Source organism: Bolinopsis microptera, chromosome 3 (assembly GCF_026151205.1).
Source record: "Bolinopsis microptera isolate Bmic1 chromosome 3, MBARI_Bmic_1.0, whole genome shotgun sequence".
In the NCBI taxonomy this organism is placed as follows: domain Eukaryota; kingdom Metazoa; phylum Ctenophora; class Tentaculata; order Lobata; family Bolinopsidae; genus Bolinopsis; species Bolinopsis microptera.
This window is the reverse complement of record NC_087074.1, coordinates 4,984,834-5,007,788: the sequence shown is the minus strand read 5'-3', so window position 1 is coordinate 5,007,788 and position 22,955 is coordinate 4,984,834. Positions and strand designations below refer to the sequence as shown.

Here is a 22,955-nt window from a genome sequence, read left to right as displayed (position 1 = left end):
CGATTTGCTGCGGTTCTATGTTAGTTTTGGCTATGATTGCCTTCCTATGATATAGAGATGGCTAAACCCTTCCTTTACATAGCTTAAGATCTATGTACCCCCCGTTAGAGCCACCCACCCCACACCGCGTGGAGGTTCGGAGAGGATTTTGTGGGGCATAATAAAAAGTTATGTTTAATCATTTATATCAGGGAAATCTTAACATATTTCTGGAAATTGTAGTATATTTTAAGTCGGTTCTCTTGTTCAATTTCGGGTCTATGATCGTCAAACTAGTGCAGAACCCAATTGATTGGGTCTGAGGTCACGTGACTATGAGCCTGAGGTCACGTGACTATGACATCACCAGAGCTTGCTCTCCGAACTCGAGCATCTCGATCAGGCCTTATATGGAATAATATAGTGTATCGTGTGTAATTGGATCCAATTATAAGAGCTGCGCAATTATTGCTGCATATTGATCATATATCACCTTCTGAAACCCAGCAGGCAGCTAGGCCAGAGATTTGAAAATAGAAGGATTCTTTGTTAATGAATATCAATATCGTAGCGAAAATCATGTAACCCTATGTTTTAGTGGACGCAAAACACGATAAAACTGGTTATAATTATCATACTCAAGGGCAAATTGCTTAAAAATGGACTTGAATGTCATAGATGTTATTATAAGCTAAGCACCTGAGCGGCTTATCGGGTGGCACCAGTCTCTATGCCGAATCTCAGTTATTGTAAACAACGACGCCACTAATTCTCAGCTAATAATCAGGCTTATGATGGAAAGATCTCAAGTTCAGAAGACGAAAGAAATTTATCCAAATATTTGCTTAAGATTAACGAATAAGGATTTCAACCAATATCGAAAAACAAAAAAGACTACCAAGGATTGTATCGGGACTTCTATATCGGTATTTCAAGTCTTCATAGCGGTTTCAGGATGAACTAACGGGATTTTAGGATTGGGTTAGGGCTCTGTTATGAGAATGGTCCCCTTCCGTTGTACACTACTCAGTACCTTCTGCCTTAAATTTAAAGTTAACCTTACCTTTTACCTAGCATATGTAGTTAATATTACCTTGTATCTTACAATTAGAGTTAACCTTACCTTTTACCTAGCATATTTAGTTAATATTACCTTGTATCTTACAATTAGAGTTAACCTTACCTTTTACCTAGCATAAAGTTAATATTGATACCGCGACAATTGACCTCCCGACAATTGACCCCCGACAATTGACCCCCGACAATTGACCCCCGACAATTGACTCCCATTTAATTACACGGGGGTCAATTGATCGGGTCAGGGTCAGGGTCAGGGTCAGGGTCAGGGTCAGGGTCAGGGTCAGGGTCAGGGTCAGGGTCAGGGTCAGGGTCAGGGTCAGGGTCAGGGTCAGGGTCAGGGTCAGGGTCAGGGTCAGGGTCAGGGTCAGGGTCAGGGTCAGGGTCAGGGTCAGCAAAAACCGTGAGAGATATACAATGGAAGCTGGGTCAAATGCTTTTGTGGCTTTATTATCAGCATAAAGAAATAAGAACTTGGCCACGGAATAACAACTTTAGGTCCCGAAATTTGGACCCCCAAGTGACGTGTCAATTGTAATAGAGTAATAGGGGCATCTGTACTCGGCAATAAAGATTCAATAAACATCTGAACATCAGCTAATTGGACACTATACTGAGGTATCGACTAGGTATCGACGCGAAAGCAACCCAAAGAGATTTTTGCAGTGCATGTGATTGATATAATTAATTGAAACTTATTACAATTCGAAAGTCGTGAATGAAAGGGAAAAGCGAGCGACCGATTTCATTCCTTGTATCATTTTGCATTTGCGGACGGTTATTAAAAATCAAATTAATATCATTTACTTTTGTTTGGGAAAGAGAGACACTGGCAGCGGTCCACCCTACCCATGATTATGGGTTTTGGTCAAATTTATAAACAGACAGAATTTAAAGCATAACTTGAAGCCAGGAAGCCTGCAATATGGCCCGCAAGACAGGAGCCATGCTAAATTACTCTAAATCTAGCGTACTCTACAACGTGTCAGTTTTATAAATGGCTACGATCCTTGCAACGCGTGATCCTTTAACTCAAACTGATATAATTATATAGTCCTAGTCCTACAGACTAATAATATAATTGTCGACGGTCAAGGTAACACAAATTCCAACTGCTCTCTACTTGTTCCGCAGAAGCAATATTAAGAGGTGCACACTGCACGGATCATCTCAAAGGAACTTTTAATCGAATTCCACAATCGAAAGGTCGCATGTGATTCGCCTTGAGTCACTGCAAAGGTATGTGTTTATTACCTGTAAAGTTAGGTTACCAGTCTGCGAATATATAGTCCTAGTTCTACAGACTGGTAATCTAATTGTCCACTTTCCAGGTAACACAAATTCCAACTGCTCTGATCTACTTGATGAAAAAAACCTACTACAATTCCAACTGCTGATGATTCTTTCAAAGAAATTTCTAATAAAACAGTAAACTCAGTGCCAACAATTTAAAATGAAACTAAATAAATCGCGTTACGACGTTTGATTTTGATTGTTTGTCCTGAGAAATTGATTGTTGATTGGGTATTTTAGGTCAAAATAAAATAAAATAAAGAAGCTGTTGATAATAAAACGGTTTTATATAAACCGTCAACCCAATCCAAACCATAAACACAAACCCGAAGAATCGGAAATAACCGGTGCAGTCTCCTAGCGATGAACAAAAATCTTCAACATAATCTCAGAGACACTATAAAACTGGTCTGTTCTCTCTTCTACCCAGCAAAACTTACCGGCTGGCCGTGTTACTAGACTTATCTTAGCAGACGAAATAATTTTTAAAGGACGCAAATTTTACCTCTCCACATTTTCACTTTATTTGCAGTTTAAAAAAGCTTAGAAATGTTTAAACTTGGAAGACGTCAGTACAGCTCAAGCTGGTCATAGTCACACTCACAGTTATGAAGTTCATAATATGAACAGTTTATAAATAGAAACAGCGGCAAAAGGATTATTGTATTAAACCAGCAGGTAATGGTATCTTCCAAATTACATGTTTCATCTGGTGCCGATCAGTGACCATGCAAAATAAATCGAAGCTTTCGCGACTAGCGATGTAGCAGGACTAGCGATGTAGTTATTATTCTACGAAGAATATTCATCCTGTTTATTTCAATATAATTCATGTTTCAAAAAATAATATTTAGACATTATATAAATGTTTTTATTTTAAGCGGAGAATTGTTTGCAAATCATTAATGTCATGAGTCTGATAAATATAAAAATTGTGACGCGCCTTGTGGTTCATCAGAATCTCATGATATCATGATCTCAGTTTAAGGACCTGAGTCAGAGCCTAGAGGTTCACTGGGACCGTTGGAGAGAAAGCCTTGTGCAAAATGATCTAACACTTTAGGTGGATATCTTCATAGCTATTGCGAATAAAGTAATTCTTGTATAATAACTGTAAAGTGTCTGTCGTCTGATGGAGGGTGAGCGAGGGGGTCTAAAACGGCCGAGAGTTACTTACTTTGGTTACTTTGGTTGAGTTGATTATCTTCGTAGCAGGAGAGGTCATTAGATTTTTGATACGTAACATGTATCAAATTATTTTATGTACGTGATATGGATTTGCTAAATAATAATAATAATAATAATCGAAAGATTTGTAGATACACATAGTCTCTACACCTTTACCCTCTAGTCCCTAGGGTCAGCGGATCCCGGGCCAGAGGAAAACTACCGACTGCCAAGGTTTGACGCCTAGGCAGTCGAGACCTCTTATTGAGACCCTTTATAATAATAAACTCTGAACGACTACATTCGAAACCCCTGTATACTATGAGTATAACTAACAGTAACCAGCTCTAGCTTATACCTGATCCTAACCCTAACCTAATCGGAATCTCTAACAAAAGCATATGGTGATTTGAAATCAGCATCCAAAAATATATTGATTTAACTTATATTAGCTGCTTTTAGTCTTTTAGACTAAAAGCAGGGTCAGGGTCAGGGTCAGGGTCAGGGTCAGGGTCAGGGTCAGGGTCAGGGTCAGGGTCAGGGTCAGGGTCAGGGTCAGGGTCAGGGTCAGGGTCAGGGTCAGGGTCAGGGTCAGGGTCAGGGTCAGGGTCAGGGTCAGGGTCAGGGTCAGGGTCAGGGTCAGGGTCAGGGTCAGGGTCAGGGTCAGGGTCAGGGTCAGGGTCAGGGTCAGGGTCAGGGTCAGGGTCAGGGTCAGGGTCAGGGTCAGGGTCAGGGTCAGGGTCAGGGTCAGGGTCAGGGTCAGGGTCAGGGTCAGGGTCAGGGTCAGGGTCAGGGTCAGGGTCAGGGTCAGGGTCAGGGTCAGGGTCAGGGTCAGGGTCAGGGTCAGGGTCAGGGTCAGGGTCAGGGTCAGGGTCAGGGTCAGGGTCAGGGTCAGGGTCAGGGTCAGGGTCAGGGTCAGGGTCAGGGTCAGGGTCAGGGTCAGGGTCAGGGTCAGGGTCAGGGTCAGGGTCAGGGTCAGGGTCAGGGTCAGGGTCAGGGTCAGGGTCAGGGTCAGGGTCAGGGTCAGGGTCAGGGTCAGGGTCAGGGTCAGGGTCAGGGTCAGGGTCAGGGTCAGGGTCAGGGTCAGGGTCAGGGTCAGGGTCAGGGTCAGGGTCAGGGTCAGGGTCAGGGTCAGCAAAAACCGTGAGAGATATACAATGGAAGCTGGGTCAAATGCTTTTGTGGCTTTATTATCAGCATAAAGAAATAAGAACTTGGCCACGGAATAACAACTTTAGGTCCCGAAATTTGGACCCCCAAGTGACGTGTCAATTGTAATAGAGTAATAGGGGCATCTGTACTCGGCAATAAAGATTCAATAAACATCTGAACATCAGCTAATTGGACACTATACTGAGGTATCGACTAGGTATCGACGCGAAAGCAACCCAAAGAGATTTTTGCAGTGCATGTGATTGATATAATTAATTGAAACTTATTACAATTCGAAAGTCGTGAATGAAAGGGAAAAGCGAGCGACCGATTTCATTCCTTGTATCATTTTGCATTTGCGGACGGTTATTAAAAATCAAATTAATATCATTTACTTTTGTTTGGGAAAGAGAGACACTGGCAGCGGTCCACCCTACCCATGATTATGGGTTTTGGTCAAATTTATAAACAGACAGAATTTAAAGCATAACTTGAAGCCAGGAAGTCTGCAATATGGCCCGCAAGACAGGAGCCATGCTAAATTACTCTAAATCTATCGTACCCTACAACGTGTCAGTTTTATAAATGGCTACGTTCCTTACAACGCGTGATCCTTTAACTCAAACTGATATAATTATATAGTCCTAGTCCTACAGACTAATAATCTAATTGTCGACGGTCCAGGTAACACAAATTCCAACTGCTCTCTACTTGTTCCGCAGAAGCAATATTAAGAGGTGCACACTGCACGGATCATCTCAAAGGAACTTTTAATCGAATTCCACAATCGAAAGGTCGCATGTGATTTGCCTTGAGTCACTGCAAAGGTATGTGTTTATTACCTGTAAAGTTAGGTTACCAGTCTGCGAATATATAGTCCTAGTTCTACAGACTGGTAATCTAATTGTCCACTTTCCAGGTAACACAAATTCCAACTGCTCTGATCTACTTGATGAAAAAAACCTACTACAATTCCAACTGCTGATGATTCTTTCAAAGAAATTTCTAATAAAACAGTAAACTCAGTGCCAACAATTTAAAATGAAACTAAATAAATCGCGTTACGACGTTTGATTTTGATTGTTTGTCCTGAGAAATTGATTGTTGATTGGGTATTTTAGGTCAAAATAAAATAAAATAAAGAAGCTGTTGATAATAAAACGGTTTTATATAAACCGTCAACCCAATCCAAACCATAAACACAAACCCGAAGAATCGGAAATAACCGGTGCAGTCTCCTAGCGATGAACAAAAATCTTCAACATAATCTCAGAGACACTATAAAACTGGTCTGTTCTCTCTTCTACCCAGCAAAACTTACCGGCTGGCCGTGTTACTAGACTTATCTTAGCAGACGAAATAATTTTTAAAGGACGCAAATTTTACCTCTCCACATTTTCACTTTATTTGCAGTTTAAAAAAGCTTAGAAATGTTTAAACTTGGAAGACGTCAGTACAGCTCAAGCTGGTCATAGTCACACTCACAGTTATGAAGTTCATAATATGAACAGTTTATAAATAGAAACAGCGGCAAAAGGATTATTGTATTAAACCAGCAGGTAATGGTATCTTTCAAATTACATGTTTCATCTGGTGCCGATCAGTGACCATGCAAAATAAATCGAAGCTTTCGCGACTAGCGATGTAGCAGGACTAGCGATGTAGTTATTATTCTACGAAGAATATTCATCCTGTTTATTTCAATATAATTCATGTTTCAAAAAATAATATTTAGACATTATATAAATGTTTTTATTTTAAACGGAGAATTGTTTGCAAATCATTAATGTCATGAGTCTGATAAATATAAAAATTGTGACGCGCCTTGTGGTTCATCAGAATCTCATGATATCATGATCTCAGTTTAAGGACCTGAGTCAGAGCCTAGAGGTTCACTGGGACCGTTGGAGAGAAAGCCTTGTGCAAAATGATCTAACACTTTAGGTGGATATCTTCATAGCTATTGCGAATAAAGTAATTCTTGTATAATAACTGTAAAGTGTCTGTCGTCTGATGGAGGGTGAGCGAGGGGGTCTAAAACGGCCGAGAGTTACTTACTTTGGTTACTTTGGTTGAGTTGATTATCTTCGTAGCAGGAGAGGTCATTAGATTTTTGATGCGTAACATGTATCAAATTATTTTATGTACGTGATATGGATTTGCTAAATAATAATAATAATAATAATCGAAAGATTTGTAGATACACATAGTCTCTACACCTTTACCCTCTAGTCCCTAGGGTCAGCGGATCCCGGGCCAGAGGAAAACTACCGACTGCCAAGGTTTGACGCCTAGGCAGTCGAGACCTCTTATTGAGACCCTTTATAATAATAAACTCTGAACGACTACATTCGAAACCCCTGTATACTATGAGTATAACTAACAGTAACCAGCTCTAGCTTATACCTGATCCTAACCCTAACCTAATCGGAATCTCTAACAAAAGCATATGGTGATTTGAAATCAGCATCCAAAAATATATTGATTTAACTTATATTAGCTGCTTTTAGTCTTTTAGACAAATTTTGAAAATCAAGTGTAAATAGTGGAATGTGGATAAAGTGATTTAGCACGCTGCGCTTTAGTTTAACAGGCTTGCGCTCGTTTAAAAATTAATTAAATCTTAATCTTTCGCTTGCGTAATTTTTAAATCATATCTCGCTCGAGGTTTAGCAATTTATAAATAATTTATTGTGCTCACATTTAAATTTAGTAAAATCAACCTTAAATATTAAATCATACAAAATTGATTAATAAACGATTGTCAATGTCATTGATTAAATTGATTAATGAAAATGTTGTTTTACCTCGTGACCCCTATTGTCGTTTTTTACGAGTACGATTCGATCATATACAGGGGGCCGCGCACGAGTGCGCGGCGCGACGGGTCATACGTTGCATGCAACGTATGACAATATACTATTACTATTATATGCCAATATACTATGCCATGCCGGCCATATGCCTATGGCTTGCTAGACAACTCACGCATGTACTTAAAGTTAATGATCATAATGTAATGGCCATTCATATTTTAAGTAAATGAGTCAACTTTATCGTCGTTATTGTTAAGATTTTATTTTATTTTATAGAACATTAACAATGAACATGTGGTCAGAGCTTTAGTTAGTTGGGTTCCGGTTATGGGTTAGTTGCGCCCTATGTGCTATGAGTATCGTTTTGAGTTGATTCACGATGTCAATCCTTCGCATCTCGCCGATCTGCATACGATCTGTGGTTGCGATAAGCATTAGGTATTTGATGCGTGCGCGACCCAGTAGTGCATCGCGCTACAACGTTTTGAGGTGCATGCAAGTGTAAATGTCTGTTTGGCGCGTTTATCCTGGGGACCCAGGGACAAAAGGAAATCGCGGCATGTACGAAATCGCGATTTTTCCCATTATTTGCGACAAATTTTATGTGTAGTTTAATGTATAGTCTATTAACAAGAATTGCGCCCGTTGTTTCGTTTTGGCGGACGCTAGATTTCCATTTCACTATAACTATTAATATAAGCTCTAATCAGCTCACCTTGTAATAATAATAATGAAACATCAGTACACTACGCGTGCCACGTTCAAGTTGGGCTTATTACAAAATACTATACATTACATTGTATACATTAATACACAGTCGCGCCGCGCATTCATAGATCACAGGCTATCTATACATCACATCTCCGCAAGCAATCCTCGCGCGCGCGCAAATTTTTCGTTGCTTGGTAACATACGGAAGGAACACGACATATATTTGACCCACCTACCCCAATCTCCAAAATCCACGTTTTTCTGCAAAAACCGTCCATTCGTAACCTTTCACTATTGCTTTTTTTCAAAAGGGTGAAAAGGAAAAATCGCGGTATCGCGAATTTTGGCCAAAATAATCGCGAAATCCTTTTGTCCCCAGGGAACATCGAACCTCAGGCTTTTTTGTTCATAAACAGATTAAAACTGCAGCGGAATGAAAAGCTGAGCGCCCGCGCCCAGTGCCCCAGTAACTGTAAGGAGTCCGTCAGATTTATGTAGCTTAGATAACGTATATTAAACGTACCACATGGTTTTATGATCGACGCAGTTTCATTTTCTGTGCACTGTGAATCTGGGTAATTGGATTATTTGTAAGTCTGTACGCAATTTTAGTAGTTTGATAAAATTTAAATTGCTAGCAGACTTAGGATCAGTATTGACTTATTGATAAATAAATGGAGCCATGAGGTATCATTGTTTCACAGCTGGTGTCTATTTTACAATTTACATCGGTCTGCAGTTCTGTAAAAGTTTGGTTAGGCCAAAGGGAACGCGGTTGAAACCAGCACTTATGGGAACCAGCATGTATAAGTAATTCGGAGAAATTTATACTTACAGTTTTGTAAAAAAACTTTAAATTCTTATATTTTGAAAATTTTGTTGAAATTGAGAAGCTGGATTTGGAATAAGAATAAGCAGGGTCGTTAGCGTGGAGCAGCTGAACAAGTGGGTTGAAGCTTAACGGACATCTCTACATGTGATTGTGATGTCCTCATAGAGCTGGAGCAGCTCTAAAATGGGATCGTAGTTCAGCACCAAATGAACTGAGTTAACTTTAACTTCTTAGTGAGACTATATAAGAGGAGCTGCTTTTGATAAAGTATTTGATCAAATGCAAGTTTTAAGGTTGTAATCCCAATTATAGTTTGCAGCGTACTTTTGCTTTGCTTCAAATGTTTATGTAGGCTATAACGATGTAATTTACTAATTATAATGTAGTAATAATTTGCTGGTATAATAATTATGTTGCTATACCAGGATTTTAATGATCTAAAATATTGCGTAGCCTTACGTAATTAACTGTTAACAGACTATTAAATTCTGAATACATTCTAATATTTGGATACCGATAAGTCAAATATTAGCTGATCGTGAGTTTAAAGTTTATCGCTCATTAATATTTGTATTGTAGAACAAAGGATCGAGCTAATGTTGGTCGCAGCTTCTTTGCTGTTCTTGTAAGTTTTACTTTATTTCTAGTTACTGTCACGGAGTACATAACACAAACATTTTAACCATTCAATGTATGATAGCCGGCTCATACCTCATAGTCATATTATTTTGCTCGCTCGAAAATTAATATGCGACTTAGGTTTATTATTTATATGGTTTTGCAGCCGAACAAAACGATTTTACAAAAACCCTAACCTAAATTTTAACTTTTAATTTAAAGTGATTATCAAATTTGAGAGCTATCGTGATGCTAAATTATCAAGAGAACCCTTAATTCCAGATTGCCTGCAGTTTTAGCTGGGAACGCACCAGGTAAGTTAAATTAGTTTAATAGCTTCATTCATTCAAAAATAATGGTTCTACTTGTTTTGTTACAATATGAACAATGAATAACGCTCCCACTAAATCGCTCGCCCAAATGTTTAAAAATTGTTGATTTTTGGACGTTGATTCCGAATCACCCCCATGACCTTTATATTTCGTAATTTCAACAGGGGAATGGAGTTGTGCTCCGCTTACTACAATAACATCGTCTGTTGAGGGATGTGTGACGTCAAGCTCTTATGCAAACGGAGTATGGAGCATTGGAACTTCAAACTCCAAGGTAATGTTCGTTTCATCACGTTATACATTAATATTATCACGTGAAACATAATACAGATGTCACTTTCACTTTCTCTTTCATCACGTGATGTCACATTCACCCTCACGTGACGTTACATTCACCCTAACGTGACGTCACATTCACCCTCGTCCCTCACGTGACGTCACATTCTCCCTCACATGACGTCACATTCTCCCCCACGTGACGTCACATTCACCCACACGTGACGTCACATTCACCCACACGTGACGTCACATTCACCCTCACGTGACGTCACATTCTCCCTCACGTGATGCATTGTTTATTTTGAGTGTTCTCACACTTGTATCCTTCTAGTTCTATAATATATAACATAAGTTAATTTATCCAGTCTGGAGCAGGGGCTAACAAGTTTTGTGTTATCTCGCTTTCTGGGGAGGGACTTCACACCAGCAAAGACTTTTACGTCAAGGCCCGTTTCTCTAACAGCGATTCAAGTGCCAGAGCTGGACCTTTCGGAGGTATTACCTTTAATATGGAGGACGATAACAATGGCAACTACGTAATGATGAGGTGAGACGAAACATTATGTGAAAATGTAGATGCTGGAGGGTGAGAGAGAGGGGGAGGGGCGATAAAAACCCGGACTTTTCTTACTAAGTTACTATATTGTCCTACTACGATGGATTGATTATTAAAAAGAGATATTGACGACGTCAAAAAGTAATACATTTCCTCCCAGATTGAAGGTGCCAGTAATGGCTAATGTTCAGATGGGTAAAATAGTTAACGGTAATGGACAAAATCTCGCTCAAAGCAAAGTCAAGAATAACGCTGTCGCTTCTGGAGCTGCGACTCTAGGTTAGTGGTGTGAAGGAAGGTCTAGCCTGGAATTTGTGTAAAATCTGAGTTGGAGGTATACGGTAGACTTTATACCAACAAACTAGGACCATAGAGCAAGCTTTTGAGTAGGCTTCGGATCTCAGGCATCCGCAGTTGTTAGCTGTATCAGCGGGGTGGCATGAATACCAAATGACCTAATTATGACCGAACCTAAGCGTGCGAGTAATTCATATTCATTCTATCCTCCTGGGAGATGATGATCCAAAACGTTGCTAATATTATAATAATATAAGGTAATATGATTAATAACAGCGGTCGATTACCAGTGGGCAGTGGCCAATCTTCATTTCCAATATATTAATTAAATTAATAAAAATTGGCCCCCAAGCAAGCATGAAACCCACCCAAGATGAATTATTGTGTTTCACATCGTGTATTTCCCTCAGAGATCCTGGTTCAAGGTGAGGAGGAGTCAGTTTGGATAGACGGTGTTCTAGAAGAGTCTATCTCCTCTCAGCAGCCCTTCTTTGTAGCACCTGGTCATGTTGGATTCGGCTTCCAATCCGTAACCAGTTGGCCTACTATCAAGGTTTGTAATTTCTAATTTGGGACTTCAGGTTAAGCTTTGTACAAAATAATAGCTATAACCTCTAATAACAGGTAGAAGAATTTGTTCAGTGCCAAATCTCTACCTGCAGTCTTACAATACATATAGAGAAAAACTAATATCTGACTTCCATTAACAGGTAGAAGGAGCTGAGGTTTGTACACCTATAAGCTGTACTGCTGAAGATGGAACAATATACTCTGGAGGAGACCAGTGGCCAGGAGAAGATGGAAAGACTTGTACTTGCTCTGAGGCTGGTATCAACTGTGCGTGTGGTGACGACACTCTGGTTTGTCCGGGAGGCACTGAGAAGTGGACAGATCCTGAGGAGTGCGAGTCCAAGTGTATCAAATGTAGGTTATGATGATAACTGAACTTATATGGGTTAGTGACCATGGTGATAAGGATTTATTACTACAATAACTTAGTACTCACCTAATTAATTTCAGCACCAGCTTATTGTTCAAGCTCCGGAGATCCTCACTACAGGTCGTTTGACGGAAAATACTATGATTTTCATGGAGTATGTACATACCAGGCAGCTAGCTGTGGGGACTTCGTTGTAAGTTTTATTTACTAGCTTCTTTTTTATCAATACATTAAGGTTTTTACATTAGTCACTCGTGGTAGGTTCTTCAAACATTATCAGCAGGACTGTTTGTGGTTTCTACCTGCAAAGAAAGCCATGAATTTAAGATTTAGTATCTTTTATTACTCCGTTTATCTGTGTATGTCCTTCCATGGCCAGTTCCTGAGTTTCCACGCCTAACCTGTGATCTGGGGTCCTGATCAGAAGATAATGCAGAGTGAGAGGCTGGCACCATCCAGTAATCCACAACCTGCAATTCTTCAGTAGAAAATATCTAGGCATACAAACTGCAATATTTCTGATGATTGATTTTTATTTCAGGTAAATTTCAAGAATGTTGATCTTCATAATCGAGCCCCAAGATACACAGGACGGATTGAACTGATTTTCAAGGGATCCAAATTTTCTATCGAGAGAGGTTTGGTGTCAAAAGTCGATGACGTAAATGTGAGTACTTCAAATCTATATTAACTACTGTCTCGGTAAAAATTGGAAATAGTGGGCTAATACTATAATCTCATAATTATATTTTAATCAGCAAATAAACAACTTACCAGGTCCAAATTCCCTACATCAAACACTACAACAATGGAGACAGGGTTGAAATCATCAATAATGGTCAACTTGAAATCAGGCTGTACAACAAGGGCAGAAACCCATCCGTGCGTCTGCGTGCTACCAACGGGGGTTCTTATATCAACGCTGAAATGTGGCTCCACGGGTCTTGTGCTGACATAACGAAGGGTATGTGTGGGAACTGGAATGGGAACCCTAACGATGATCTAACGGGAGGAAGTGCAAACAGCTTGGGAATAATGCACCAAGAGTACGATGAGAACTGTCCTGCTCCCCCTCTCCCACCAGATGTTTGCAGAGACGTCGGAAACCTGCACGACGAAGCTGAGGCTATCTGCTCTGCTCTCTTGAGTAAGTGGTCTCAATTTTAATTTTTATCAATAATCAACTGGGCCTTGATCTCGAATATTACTCGCGGTTTTAAGAAATGAACCCGTTTGACATTCAAAGTTCAGAGAACAACTTATTACACCCCCCCCCCCCCTCCTAGATGACCCATTCAAACAATGTAACGGTGCATCCCCTATTGGAGACAGAAACGGTGGTCCCATGAAGGACTGTATGATGGACGTCTGTAACTGCTATTTAGATGAAGTGAGAGCTTTTATTGATGGACTTTCTTTCAGTTTTTATATCTTACCAGTATGTTTTATATTCCAAGACTTGCGATTTTATCAGAATCATAGAGTTTTTTCTTCAACAAAATATTTGTAGTAGATTCAAAATAATTCACAGAGTTACTTCCTTCAGGCGTGTGCCTGTGCTCAATTTGATGTGTATGCTACACAATGTCAGAATAACGGCTTTAATGTCGCAAACTGGAGAAAACATATTTCCTTCTGTCGTAAGCTATTCTGGAATCCAATATTGTTGTGACATAAAAAGCTAGTTCTTTTTGAAAACAACCATTTATTAACAAAGTTGGGCAATTGTAAAACATTGATGATACATGTATTTGATCAGCTTAAATTTGTAATTAAGTCACATCGATAGCATGGCTACATATCAAATTAACCTGGTTATAAAAAATAAAATTGAATAAAGATCCATCTAAAAAAGTATTAAGTTCAACTATAGATTTCTAAGCTCCGGCCCAATTTAATAAAATTTATCATAACTTTTGTCGAACCACAGCTAATCTGAATATTCCCTCAGCGTACGAATGTCCTGAACCAACAGTGTACCTATCTGACGGAGCCACCCCAGTACCAACTTGTCTCAACAAGGAGCCAGAGAAGACCGGGACTGTTAGAGGGTGTTTCTGTCCAGCAGGAAAGTTCCTACAGGATGGAGTTTGTGTAGATGCTAGCGGGTGCAAGTGTCTCTACGAGGGACAGTTTTATGATGTGAGTGACTGACGAGCGCTTTAGGAAATTAAGATTCAGTAACACGGAAAATTACTCATCTCAGGTACCCTTTCTCAATTAGTATAACTTTTTCAAACAAGAATAATTTTATTTTGTAAAACCTCTGAATAAACAGAACGGAGCAGTTATAGAAGAGGAAGCAGAGTGTCAGACATGTACTTGTCAAGATGCAGGGGAGATGACGTGTCAAGACAAGGCGTGTCCAACTCTTAACTGTGAGGAAGACCAGCTAGAGGCAAGGAAGGATGATGAATGCTGTCCCTACTGTCTTGATAACTGGGTCGTGGTAAGTTAATATTTTAGTTGTTAGATCAAACTAAGGAAAGCTCCACCTATGTGTGGAATGTGCTGTAAAGTGTGAATATGTTGTTCGTTTTAAGCAAGCATCCTCTCCAGGCAGAGAACCCCGACAACCAGATCAAGAAAGGACAGTCTCTAGTTCTGACATGTGAAGTACTTGTAGAGGGGGTCAGCAAGAAGGACATTGTTTGGTTTAAGGACGGTAAAAAGATAACTAAGGGAATCTCCAGAAACAAGTGGGTGTTCATACAATAATGAATTTGGCCACTAAATTCATTATACATTTTTGCTTAAATCCCAAAAACTTCTTTGAAGCTGTGTGTATTAATTAATACCTCAATAAAAATTGTAACTTCTTTACAGGAAGATGCTGACTGTATCTGACGCTGATGCTGATGATGATGGAACCTACACTTGCCAGGCCACCAAGGATGGAGTCACTGCTAGTGACGACTTTGAAGTAGATGTGGTAATGCCTGCAGTTTGTGAGCATGAGGATGGTACGAGCTTTGAAGAAGGTACCATTTATAACCCTCAGGAGACAGAAGAGTGCACGTGTGATGCACAAGGAGTACATCACTGTGCCTGTATTGATGACGGGGAAGAGTGCGAAGATCCCACCCCTGTGGTCTGGTTTAACACCAACTGTGTCAAGACCTGTGTTCCTGAGCAAGGCCACTGTGCCGCTGCTGCTGATCCATTCTACTCAACGTTCGATGGCTCTAAATTTGCTTTCAAGGGTGACTGCAAGTACAACTTCTTCGGCTGTGGTGATGTGATGATGTATGCTGACCACGAAAAAGACAGGGCTAGTACTAGCACAAAATACATTGAGGTTCGACACTCAGAGCGTACATCAATATTTTATTGTAATTAAGAATTAGAAATACCTTGATTCATGATAAATACAATGTATTGTGGGCAAAGAAAGTTGGCGAGTTAAAAATGAATGAAGATGAGTTAATTTTGTAAGAAAAACTTACATACCCACTCCTTCAGATTGCTTTCAAATCGGACGTATTTAAGCTGGAAGGCAACACCGTGACCCTGAATGGTGATGTTGTTGCTGTTCCCATGCACAAGTCTTACAAAGACGGTTCTCAGATTCGACTAGAAGACAAAGGTAAAAAGTTTTATTCGCTTAAAAACTTTGCCATACGTACATTATTGGGAGGGGATAAGGGGATGTAAATTGTAAAGGGCAACGTTCGCTCATTGAATTGCTTCAATATGGACACAGATTTTTTTGTGACCAAACAAGAGCAATTAAATTTGCGAGATCTTACATAAACATTGCAGGCACATACACGATGACGATTACACAGGACGGAAAAGATCCTTTGGTGTACCTGCAGTGGGACAAGGTCTCCAGTTACTCCATTGACATTCACGGCTCCTGCAAGGGCTTCTCAACTGGCATGTGTGGTAAATGGGACGACGATAAAACAAACGATCTGACTGGACCTGAGGGAGACGTACTTGACAGGTTAGTCTTGTATCTTTATTAAAATATACTCTTGAAGCGCTCCAGAGCATGTAACGTACCTATTTGTAATATCTATTTTTTTTCTGTATATTTTCGTTTTTATAAATTATTTCGTTGTGTAATAACTAAAAAGCAAAAAAAGTAAATGGCGCCTACCAAATATCTCGCATTGGATTGATACATTAATAGTAATACTTTTAACCCTAGTGTTGAAGATTTCGGGACAGCGTGGGCTCAAGATGACGAAGCAGACTGCCCTATACCTGAGCCTCCTCCAGACATGTGTGATCTCATGGGTTTGACAGCTGAGAAGCCAGGTTATGAGAAACATATAGCTAACATTCTTAAGAAAAGTCCCTTCTCAAAGTGTGCAGATATTGTGGACCAAGAACCTTTCGTAACAGAGGCAGTACAACAGATCTGTTTGTGTGTGGATCTTTCCTGTTCATGCCCCATTCTCGACCAGTTGGCTGGAGAGTGTAAAGCTAAGGGAATCAATACTGACGGATGGCAACTCAACTTCCCTGATAGCAAGTGCGCTCCTGAGTGTCCAGAAGGATCCGTATTCAGACAGAGGGGACCTAAACCAGCACCATCCTGCCAAAAACCTAAAGGTGGTAAAAAGTCTCAGTCTGGATGTTTCTGTCCCGAGGGACAGATGATGGAGGAAGGAAAATGTGTTGGCCTAGATAACTGCAAGTGCGAATATGCTGGCCAGCTCTACGATGTTGGAGACAAGTACGAGAAGGGAGCAGAATGTCTGGAATGCAAGTGTGTGGGTAAGGGGCAGGAAGAGTGTGAAGACAAGAAATGTAATGTTAAATGTGATGATGATGAGATTGAGGTTCAGAATGAAGGAGAATGTTGTCCCATATGTCTTGCTGACTGGGTGGAGGCAGTTAATCCTAAGCCTGATGCTGTCGTCAAAGAACCCTTAGCTCTGACTTGTAGAGTGAACGGTGTGGAAGTGACCAAGGACAATGTTAAGTGGTTCAGGTTTAACCCAGGTATGGGGGATCTTTCCAATGCAAAAAGGACGTATTCCATTTCTGACGACGGTTTGACATTGACCATTAAGAAAATGGATGCTAAGAAAGAGGGAAACTTCAAATGTGTTGTGGATTTGGATGGAAAGACATCTGAAGGCATATTCGAGGTTGCTCTGCCGCTCGAAGAAAAAGACCTAGTCGAGGCTTTGAAAGACACAGTCGATTTTGTTGAGGGAGGAATAGTGCAACTTCAGGTAAAGCATGTTTTCAATAATCATTCTGATATATTTTTTACTATTTTTTAAAGAGAAGCTGGGCCTGGATGGCCCACGAGAGGATAGCATGAGGATACTTTGCCTGCCTCTGGGGTATGGCAACCCTGTGGGAGGTTGCCATATATACCAAGGTGTATAATGGAGGATGGTGGCAAGTGAGGTGGGAATGAGTCATGAAGGAACGCTTAAGTGACAGCCGGGTGTGGAACAGAAAAATGAGCTAAGACAACATGTGAGTAGTTGCTATGTCACACCGGTCTGGTACAGTTCCTCGGGCACAATTAGGCGTTTGGTACGGTTTGCGAAATTGCCAACAGTGGTGATATGTTGGTTGCTAAATATGTCATTGACGGAGAGGTTATAGTCCTGGAAATATTGCCCTCTTATTTGGGCAATAGCCGGGCACTGTCCAAGAAAGTGCGAGACAGTCTCCTCTTCGTCGCTGTAGGACAAGCTGAACTATAATGTGCTAGATTTGTGACTGATGTGGAGGCGTCTGTTCAGGCCACAATGCCACAGTGTCCTGTGATAAGGTGCAGTGCTGTTCTGTAATTTTTTATGTTGTTGCAGAGTGTAGTATTAAGATTTTTGATGATTTTGACGTGTTTGTGGCCGAGTGTCATTTTGGTGTGTCTGGGACTATCAGTTAACCAGGTTTACTGATTCAGTCTGGTGACTTTGTCGTCGATTAAGCGTTTGGTATAAGAAGAATTGGACACTTCAAAGTTGATTCACTGGTTGTGTCAAGCTTGGCCAGCTTATTTGCTTTTTCGTTTCCCCCACAATCCGATGTGTGCTGCAATGTCTGATTACTGATATGTTGTCGTTCTAAGATCGTAAAAGTTAAAGCATACCTATTGTATGATTGCTAAATTGTACAAAACCAGCAAATTGTTTATATATTTAAGATATCGAGTAAGGTATTTACTTACTTTCAGTGCAACAAACTGGAGGTTATCACGGAACTTTGGTGGACTTGCAACGGAAAGAGAATGGAAGCTGGGAAGGAAAACGTCATCATTAGAAATAAAAGTGAGTATGCAAATTAGGTTTTCTTATATACTCGTTTAAAAAGTGCACGTTCATATTGGTTTTTGAAGCGGTAGAGGGGCAAAGATCAGTCTCATCAACATTTATATTTTTCAAAATAATTTCTCAACCAAGGAAATTTGTAATTCAATTTCTATCCTAGTTACATAATTTGATCTCACCATCAACAAATTCTGTATAAGTATTATAAGTATAACCTATTAGAATTACGACTTTTCGTTTTCAGAGGCGTACAGCCAACTGATACTGAAGCCAGCTAAACTGTCTGACAAAGGAACGTGTACATGTCACGCCAAAGGGCAGGGTACGGAGGATTCTGTAGATATTGAAGTAGGAGGAGTTGAGAACGAAGTTACCATCACGTCTCAAGTGGATGACCTTACATGCAAACAGGGAGAGAAGAAGCCTTGTAATCTGGAGTGGAGTATCGACACTAAAATTGGGGTAAGAGGATTAAATTGATTGCAGCAACCAATCGATTTGAACATACCAATTGATTACAATCATAAGGAAATTGAATAGTCGAAAAAGATACCCGTGACAGCAAATACCCGTCTTCATCTGATTTTTGATTTCATATAAGCTGGAGAATACATTAAGCATAATTTACCATGAGTCTCTATGATTAGACAGACCAAATATTTGCTCTTCGCTTTCATCAATTTTCATATTAGCTCTAAAGATGTTTTCTTGCTTATCATTTGTTGTACTAAATTATCGTTACTTAGACGGTCAAACCAAGAGACGTGCAGATCTGTCTGTACAAGAATGAAAAAAAGACAAACTGCAAGGTTAGCAGGCTCAAAAAGGACATCTACAGCCGCAGCTTTGGATATCAACGAAAGCCTCAATCGAGTGGCCCATACATGTAAGTTTAAAATATTCTTTGTTTTCCTGGGCGTTTTACCGTCCCGCCCTAAAAAACTGTGTACCTTATCAGATATTTATGATCACATGGTCACAATGTCACATGGTCAGATTGGTCACATGGATATAATGTGTACGGAAATCACAAAATTTCAATCGTGCACGATTAAAACCGTCTTAAATTTTGATAGTTGGCGTAACAATTTTGACCGTGAAAAATGTTTAGTTGTATACAGTATAAATAATAGTAGGCTGACATAATATTTAGTTTAAGCTGTAATCGATCGCTTTTTAATTCCATATACTACATTAAATTAGGATGAAAGATAATATGCGGGACTATTGATTTATTTTATAAAGAATGAGATAGGTCTGATTAGGTACTGTTTTATTAATGTTAATACCCATTATGTGGGACTATAAATAAATACCCTTTTGCTCGCTAACTCACTCTTCATCTCAGAGCTGTGGTCACAGTGAAAGGTAAAGAGTATATTTCGGACCCTATCACCTTGACTGTAACGCCCAAAGGCAAGAAGGGAGAATAGAAGACTTTGCTAAAGAGCTAAAGGCTAGGGAGAATGGAGATTGGTTGTGTGACTTTTTCAGTCATTCGGAAAAATTTATTAGTTATACTTACTTGAGATAAAAAACAATTTTAGATATTGAAAAATTTGTATCCTTGAGCTGAATTTCTTTCAAAACGTCTCGCAATTCGTACTTTTGCTTTTTACTTTCATAGTTAATGTTGACATGAATTCTGCAGTCTGCTATTATGGTGATCGACAAGAATATTTATTAAATGATAGTGGGTCTATAACCTGTTTCCGTACATTTGAGTAAAAAATTTCTGAAATGTTGAGCTTGAAGAGGATGAATCAATTTTTATTGTTCACACATTAGAAATGTTGAGCTTGAAGAGGATGAATCAATTTTTATTGTTCACACATTAGATAGTCACAATACCAAACCTGCTCGAAAATATACACAAAATTATACTTGTTAGCCTCATTTCACCCTCTCAAAAGGTGGTTAGCCTAATTTTCACGTCGAATATTTAAAGCTTAGATCTCGATCAATGATGAGGCTAATTCATTAGCCTCAATTGTCCCTTACAGTTCAATCACTTCTACTGAGTCTAGTGAGTGAGCTAGGAGGTCGCCGAACATCTCATTTTTTAAAGCCGTATCGATTTTCTATACGCATACTAAAAATCAAATATGTAACTAAAACAGAAATGAAATTACAAACATTTTAAATCTTTTGTCAAAAAACGAACTTTTAGGAGTGTTTCTAATGACGCAGGGTTTATTTTAAACTTTTAAAATTTTAATCTTTGAGCCACACACTCCCAGCACTGCAGACAAAGAGGCACTCTAGTCTCTCAGTTTGGCTCCAAATTAACTGCAGGTTATATTACTTATAAATTACCTTAAAACTTATAAGTTACGGGTCAGAAGTTGGGGTTAATATTAAAAACTGCATACAAATCGATATTAATTTATAATATTATTATATTATAAAACAGGATCTTACCGACAAAAATGATTCTTAAAAATACCTTAATGCGGTAAACTGTACCCTCGAAAAAGATTTTCCCAACATCTGTTGCATGCAGCTATATCTCTAATTTCATTCAATTCATGAGAGTTGTCCATTTGCAAATTTCTACTACTTAAATCACTTCTTAAAACCGATAACAAGTTCATTCTAGGTCTCCCCAATCTTCCAATGAATAAATTATCTGATTCAATAGCAAAAGAGAGAGCCGTTTGGGCTGGGGTGTTCTCCATACTCCTGAGAATGTGTCCAAACATCTTCCACCGCTGGTGTTCGATACGCTTTGATAACTTTTCAACTTTGCACCTTTATTTGCACCAATTTATAATATAATCGAATTATATGCGACGAAGTCGTTAATTTCAACCATGGTGAATTTCATAAGTTAAATTTAGGCATATTTCCTGGAAACATTGGTTAAGATAAGGAGCAAATTATTAAAGTATTAACATTGTTCCTGAACTGATTTCAACACAACGAAAAATTATAAAAGAAATTTTCGACAACAGTTATACAGATGTGAGCTGAAGTATTAACAAATCGGTAATTAGGTTACCTGGGGACCCCAGGCTATTATCTTAAGATCTTACTATATATATGGATCCGTACCATTTTACTGACACCACGGTACTAACTTTAACGCGACTTTCCGCAAAAACCGTAAAAGATATACAACTGAAGCTTTTTTGACTGGGTCAAATGCTTTAATCATAATGGCCCTTAAAGTGAAATCAGCATGAAAAAAATAAAAAATAGGCCAAGAAATAGGATCAGTTTTAGAGCCCAAAATTTGGACCCCCAAGTGTGAAGTGGTGTTGTGGTAAGGGTTATGGTTAGTTTCGGGGTTATGGTTAGGGTTAGGGTTGGGATTAGGGTTTATGTAAACCGTTTTGTATGGCTGCAAAACCATAAAAACCAAAGTCACGTGAAATTTTTGGGCGAGCGAATTAGTAAGAGCCCCCTTCTTGAGGTTCCATTTTAATGTGATTAGGGCGGAAACCACTAGGGCTCAAGTCACTAGGGCGGAAGTCACTCGAGCGGTAGTCACTAGAGTGGAAGTCACGAGGACGGAGGTCACGAGTTTAAAAAAGAGACGATAAAGCTAATTATAAGATAACGAATGAATTATGGTAGCAATTATTAGTTCACTGCCGCGACTGTCATGTAGCGTTGTCTCTAACGCGCACTACTCAATACTCATCCTTTTTAAACCAGCTCAGTCCTTCCCGATTTTTGTAAACCTTGCTCTTAATTTAACCAGTATACCCTGTTCTACTTCTAGCCTGATCCTACAGACTGGCTTAGTAGCTTACTCCTTCGAAATATTAAATACTAGAAACTCGCTACTCGCTATACTAGTCGAACGCGTAATGCTCAAGGAAATTTAAAATCAGTTACGTTTTAATGTCCCTCCATCATCTAGCTCCGTACTGTAGAAACAGGAAACTTGTATGAATTTTATTTGACAATCATGATAAAGTTTTAAATATTTCCTAAACAATACTTTTTATCGCATCAAAAATATCAATCACAACCAAAATTATAAATAGTCACAGCGTGCACGTAAATGCAAGCTAGTTATGCAATGATATTGATAAAGCCAAATTTTGTCCATAAATCTCTTTATGTAGCAATTATTTATTGATCGCGTCATCTGTAAGATTGAATTAAAATATTTCAACCTAAAAATAAACCTGCTGAACGACTTCTGCAATGAGTCTAAATGAAACAAAAATTGCGCTCATTGTTTCGTTTTGCATTTTGGCGGACGCTAGATTTCCATTCACTATAACTATAAATATAAGCTCTAATCAGCTCACTTCATAATAATAAAATTGATACACATCAGTACACCACGCGTGCCACGTACAAATTGGGCTTATTACCTAATACTATACAGTACCCGGCTCAAGCTGTTCATAGAAATAAGATTATCGTGCGATTCTTGCGCTGTGGCCAAATTATATACCATCCGATAGGAAAAACGCCAAATCGGATGTCGCAAGAAAAACGCAACCTAGCACAGTTTCCTATAAAAAGTTATGACTAAATAACTGGTCAAAATAAATATTTACACCGCGCAGCGAATAAAATAAAACCATATTAAAATAACTAGCGCGTCTCTATCTGTTGCTATGCGTCGCCATGGTTATGACGTCACGTATGACTATATTTGGAAATGAGGGGAAGGCTCCTTGATCGCAACGGCGAGGTAG

General features: G+C 39.3%; 2 protein-coding genes across 2 annotated transcripts in view; one reads left to right on the top strand and one right to left on the bottom strand.

Annotated features, from left to right (window-relative positions):
* Positions 1-22,955, bottom strand: part of LOC134812866 (uncharacterized) — a 912,489-nt gene that overhangs the window by 192,473 nt on the left and 697,061 nt on the right. The gene's annotated exons all lie outside the window — the stretch shown is intronic.
* LOC134812856 (SCO-spondin-like) lies at positions 9,611-20,048 on the top strand. Its single transcript, XM_063820435.1, has 23 exons — positions 9,611-9,652; positions 9,928-9,959; positions 10,142-10,251; positions 10,622-10,803; positions 10,973-11,091; positions 11,520-11,662; positions 11,820-12,033; positions 12,130-12,242; positions 12,591-12,716; positions 12,827-13,196; positions 13,336-13,439; positions 13,596-13,689; positions 14,001-14,191; positions 14,328-14,498; positions 14,609-14,748; positions 14,876-15,347; positions 15,512-15,635; positions 15,812-15,998; positions 16,206-17,241; positions 18,201-18,294; positions 18,539-18,756; positions 19,041-19,180; positions 19,643-20,048. The coding sequence occupies exons 1-23, from the start codon at positions 9,624-9,626 to the stop codon at positions 19,725-19,727; spliced, it is 4,494 nt and encodes a 1,497-aa protein (XP_063676505.1). The 5' UTR covers positions 9,611-9,623; the 3' UTR covers positions 19,728-20,048.